The sequence below is a fragment of the Symphalangus syndactylus genome, chromosome 23 (genome assembly GCF_028878055.3).
Source record: "Symphalangus syndactylus isolate Jambi chromosome 23, NHGRI_mSymSyn1-v2.1_pri, whole genome shotgun sequence".
Taxonomy (NCBI): Eukaryota; Metazoa; Chordata; class Mammalia; order Primates; family Hylobatidae; genus Symphalangus; species Symphalangus syndactylus.
This window is the reverse complement of record NC_072445.2, coordinates 48,309,967-48,315,417: the sequence shown is the minus strand read 5'-3', so window position 1 is coordinate 48,315,417 and position 5,451 is coordinate 48,309,967. Positions and strand designations below refer to the sequence as shown.

The following is a 5,451-nucleotide window of genomic DNA, read 5'->3' as shown; positions in this document are numbered from 1 at the left end:
GGTGCCGTAGAGATTGATCACTAGCACAAGGCCACAAGCACAACCGCCACCCGGCCATCCTAGCTTTTTCCTCCAGCATCCTAGACATCATGGCGTCCGAGGGTGGGTCCAACGGGCTTCGCGTGTTCGCGAGATAATGCAGTCTTGGCACTGGCATCTTCTTGGAGCCCCGAGCGTTGCCCGCCCATTAGGTGGCGCCGGTCCCCTCGAGCAGGTCGCTCAACAACTCCCGCCCAGCAGCCGCCCTTACTGCGCGCGCGCAGACTCCGGCGTCTACTTCCGGTGTGGCCCAGGCGGGGTCCGCAGAACCAGCTATGTCGGCCTACGGCATGCCCAGGTACAAGAGCGGGGACCTGGTGTTTGCCAAGTTGAAGGGCTATGCCCACTGGCCGGCGAGGATAGAGCACATGACCCAGCCCAACCGCTACCAGGTGTTTTTCTTCGGGACCCACGAGACGGCCTTCCTGAGTCCCAAACGCCTGTTCCCGTACAAGGAGTGCAAGGAGAAGTTCGGCAAGCCCAACAAGAGGCGCGGCTTCAGCGAGGGGCTGTGGGAGATCGAGAACAACCCCACGGTCCAGGCCTCCGACAGCCCATTAGCCTCAGAGAAGGGCAGCGGAGACGCGCCTTGGCCGGAGCCCGAGGCCGCGGAGGGCGACGAGGACAAGCCGACCCACCCTGATGGCGGCGACGAATTGGGGAAGCCGGTCGACGACAAGCCCACTGAGGAGGAGAAGGAGAAGGGGCCGCTGAAGAGGAGCGCGGGGGACCCGCCGGAGGACGCCCCCAAACGACCTAAGAAGGCAGCCCCCGACCAAGAGGAGAAGGAGGAGGCGGAGGCGGAGGCGGAGGCGGTGGCGGTGGCGGAGGCGGTGGCGGAGGCGGAGGCGGTGGCTGCGGCGGCGGCGGCCGCGGCCGCCGTCGAAGAGGAGAGTCCGCTCCTCGTGGCGGTGGAGAACGGCAGCGACCCTAGCGAGCCCGGCCTGGCCTGCGAGCCGCCTCAGCCAGAGGAGGAGGAGCTCCGGGAGGAAGAAGTCGCCGACGAGGAGGCCTCCCAGGAGTCGCATGCCGAGGCACCGGGCGGCGGAGATCGCGACAGCCTGTAGTTACCAGCGTTTCCAGAAGAGCCCCTGCCCCGGTCCTGCTGCAGCCTGGCCGTTCTTGGGGAATCTGGCCACGGCCTGCAATCTGGGACTGCCTTTCCCTCTCCCCAGCCCGTCCTCCTCCAACCCGCGCTCCTTTGCCCTGCCCGTCCCCTGGATGGCAGGCCACCTGACTCTCACCTCTGCCCCCAAGCCTCTGTGATCTGAGTCAGGGCCTCAGTTCCCTCCCTGGGATAAAGTGAGGCCACCATCCCAGCTTCCGGCTCCCTCTTCTCCCCCCTATACCCCCTACCCCACCCCACGCCCGCTTGCCACTCGTTGCCTGGATCCGTTTCGGACTTGGGGTTCAGGCAGGCTGTTTTCACCTCTAGACACCCCTCTCCACCCCTCCTACTTTCCCAGGCATTATGGACCTCTGCTTAGGAATATGGGTAGGAGTGAAAAGCCTGGCAGATAAAGAGCAGAGGGCACTTCCAGGGCTTGGGATGGGCAGTCTTCAAGCTGTGGTAGTTAGCGGGCAGGAGAGCGACATCTTCCTGAGCTCCTGCCCATGCCTGCCATACCTCCCAGCTTCAGACATTCAGGGAAAAGGGGCAGCATGTGGAGAATGCCCCCTCCCCGTCTTCCACAAATCCTTTTGCTGGCCCAGGAAGTTCTGGGAGTTGCCGTTTTTCATCAAAACATTTGGGGGCTTCCAAGTTGTTTGTGAGATCTGAAAACTTGACTTTGCCCAATATCCTGGTTGGGGACCGTGAGAAATATCTGTCCCCATTTAGATCTCTGGGGCCACTGATGGGATGCCCTGGGAAGATCCTTGGCTGCCGCTTTCTCTCCCCACAGCCTCAAGGACACCCTACGGTCATATATCTCACTCAGGCATAGAAGAAAAGACACATATCTTATAAAATCTTTAATAAAAGGAAGTTCCAAAAAAATTTTTAAGAACTACCCCTAGGTGTGCCTCAACGCTGGCCCTAGCTTTCCCACTGCTGTTCCATTTCTGAGATAAACTGGAAGGCTCCCTTTCTGTTTGAAGTTTATGACTTGTAGTAAGGCTTTGCTGTTCCTCACGGTGTCATTTTCCATTCAGGTACCATCACCTGGTCCCATCAACAGGTCTAGTATGTAGCCCACTGATACAACAGAGGAAGATGTGTCTTCTCTCACCCTCTTCCTAATGGTCTTTATGCCTTTCTCCAACTATTGTCTCTTTCACCCCTTCCCCTCTCCCTTGGGCTCTGATGAAAAATTGTTGACTGCAGCTTCGGAAGTTTGATCTGAGAACCAACCATAGAATATTTCAGTTCTAGGAAATAAAACCAGTTGATTACAGCAAATTTTCTCAGGCCTGTTCCTTTGGTTTCTAAATAATTGGTTCTTAAATGGAATGCTCCTCTTATTTTTTATACATCTTGTGTTAAAGCTATTATTTATAATATACAGGGACATTTTAGAATCACCCTTGAGAAACCTTTGTTATCTTAAGGTCTCTGTCCTTCACTTCATCTGTAATAGTCACTACTGCTGATTTGAATAAATGGAAACAAGTTAACTTAGAATGTGTGGATGATGACAAATTGGGACAATGCTTTGCCAAAGAACTGCTTTGTAGAAAAATAGGGTGAAAGGATTGGTCCTTTTTTTTTTCCTGCTTTCCCACGTGTAGTACTACTGTTTCTTCCAATGCCTTACTCATGAAAATAAGACAGTTGCTTTATACTCCCAGTTTGTAAAATATAGTATTTGTAGGCTGTTTTGCATTTGCAAGTGGCTTTGTGCAGATATCTCAGGATATTTAAATATAATAATCATTACGTATTGGGCATCCTAATTTTTGTATTCATCAACATTGCATGCATATGTGGCTTCAGTAAATACTGTAGTCCTTCTCATAGAACATGCTATGGCATCACTAACCAGCATGGTTGGCAACTGGAGACAACCCTGTTTTCCATCCCTGTAAAGATGGTATTATTTTACTTCAAGATATATAAATCAGATGATTCCTTGTTTTTCAATTACTGCTATTGCAATAATATTAATACTAGAAGTTACTAGTCACTGAATGTCTACTCTGTGTCCTAAAGATGACTTCATTCAATCTTTGTAATAATCTGGCAAGGTAGGCATTAATACTCAAATTTTTCATTGGAAGAAGCTCTGGTTCAGAGGTTAAGTGGCCTTTCCTGCATTCCACAGAACATTCAGTATTCAAACACAGGTTTTAGTAGTCCAAAACCCGCGCTCTTTCTCCTGAAGGGCACATTTAGAAAAGCACTGACAATGAAATCAGAAGTCAATAAAAGTCATTTTAGTATTATTAACAAGAAATCATGATAGTAGCTATTACTGAGTCTCTGAAGTGAGCCAGGCAGTACAGTATGTTTTACATGTGATGTCTTTATTAACACAACTACCTAATTAGGTAGCTACTAATACCTCTATTTTAGAGCTCAGGGAGCTGGGGTTCAGAGATGTTAAACAGTTTTCCCAAGGTCATAAAACTAGTAAATGACAAAGCCAAGATTCAAAAGCAGGTCTTTCTCATTCTGAATCATAGGTGCTTTGTTTCATTATATTTTATTGCTTCCCATTGAATAAAACTTTCTACTGAATACAATGGGAGTACTTATTCTCCCCTACTATTCTGAAGCAAACATTTAGAAATCTGTAAGGCAAAAAATATATTAATAGATGTTGCTAGTGGGTGTTTAAACAATATCATTTGGGGCAGCACCTGACAATTGTTTTGTCTTTAAATGACTTGGTGAAATGATGAGGACAACTGCACATTCAATATTTTTCAAGTTGTATGTGACTATAGGAAGTTTAAATATGGATTGATATTTTTGCCGCAGGTGGGCATATGATCCTGATAAGGGTTTTATGGAGGCACATCTTTGAAATGATTCAATAGTGTGAAGTATAGAAAATGAAATTACTACCATTTGTGTCTATTTCTTTGCACTATTTCTTTCCTCTTTTTGTGCTTCTAATATTGGGGATAGAAATAGTTGTTTACTAGGACTTGACACACACATTTGCCTTCTTGGTGATGATGGTATTGAAGTGAAAACAGTAATCCAATACTGGAAACCCAGACCTCACCATTATGCAACGTATCCATGTAACAAACTTACACATGGATCCCCTGAATCTAAAATAAATCTCTTCCAAGAAATTCGGCATGGATCACAATTAGCAAGCAATTGTAATGAATGATACACTGAGTTACTAAATACAATTAAACCTAATAAAGGGAACTATGGAGAAAATCTGTATTCTCAGCCCTGTTTTCTTGGGTATTATACCCCATTTATATGCTTTGGTGGCCAAGAGATGTTTTTGTGTGGACTGAAAAATACGCTGTTTTTAATATTTTCTTCGATTATTGAAAATTCCCAATAATTCCAGTGCTGTTTTTGTTTTCCTCTGAATAACGTGTGCCTCAGTGACAAAATTACTGCTCGATGACTAGTTACTTAACTGAACCAAGGGTACTGCTCAACCTTTTGCTCATGCTGTGTTGTCAGTAGTCCAAATGTGTCCATGAGTGTTTGGAAGATCTTGTTTAAACGTTGTATGTAAATGTATGCTTATGATATTGCCAGTGATTTGCAGACACATTTAGCATACTATTTCCTATAAGGTTTTCAAAGTATTTGATATTTCATGCAAACATTACTCCAGCAAGGGACTGAGATGCCATTGAAGGCTGTCAATTTTTCTGTTTTTCTTTTAGGCAGGATTGAGCTTTCAACTGCTCTGTAGATTCTCATCAGAGGTACACTCTTCTTTGTGGATCATACCTACATTTTATTTTTCCTGAAAATATAGTATGTATTCAGGGCACACAGGCATCTTCTATTCACTTCATCATCAACACTTGTCAAACAAAAATTGCCACTCATGCTACAGACTCATGCAGCTCCCTGCATTTTGAAAGAATTTCCTCCCTCTTATGAGCCTGGCTCAAGGTAAGACCCACCCCTTTGTGTTCCTGTAGAGCCCTATACTTGCACTGATCGTGTTCTAATTTCCTGTGTATTTCTTGCTCTTCCACTAGACTGGAGGATAAAGGAAATGTGTTTCATTAATATTTACTCCCACTTCCCAAACATGTCACAATAAGCACACAATAGATACTTTCTAAATGCTTGAAGGCCTGTTGTCAAATATTCCTTATAATCGTGGTGCTGGAGTAAAAGTCATGTGATGTTGAACACATTCCGATTCTGAAAGCAGAGGCAGGGTAAACTGGCCAGTATACTAATGGCAAGTGTGAGTTGGGGTGATTTTCTGTCCGTGTCATAGCTGCCTAGGTTAGGTGACTTGATGACACTGACAG

At 46.4% G+C, this 5,451-nt stretch overlaps 1 protein-coding gene across 2 annotated transcripts; it reads left to right on the top strand.

Annotated features, from left to right (window-relative positions):
* Positions 1 to 247: 247 nt before the first annotated feature.
* Positions 248 to 2,440, top strand: HDGFL1 (HDGF like 1). Of its 2 annotated transcripts, XM_063633292.1 has the most exons (2): positions 248 to 854; positions 888 to 2,440. In XM_063633292.1, the coding sequence occupies exons 1-2, from the start codon at positions 315 to 317 to the stop codon at positions 1,104 to 1,106; spliced, it is 759 nt and encodes a 252-aa protein (XP_063489362.1). In that variant the 5' UTR covers positions 248 to 314; the 3' UTR covers positions 1,107 to 2,440. The 2 variants fall into 2 exon arrangements, with proteins under 2 accessions (XP_063489362.1, XP_055119823.2); XM_055263848.2 differs by having other exon boundaries at positions 248 to 2,440.
* The last annotated feature ends 3,011 nt before the right edge of the window (positions 2,441 to 5,451 follow it).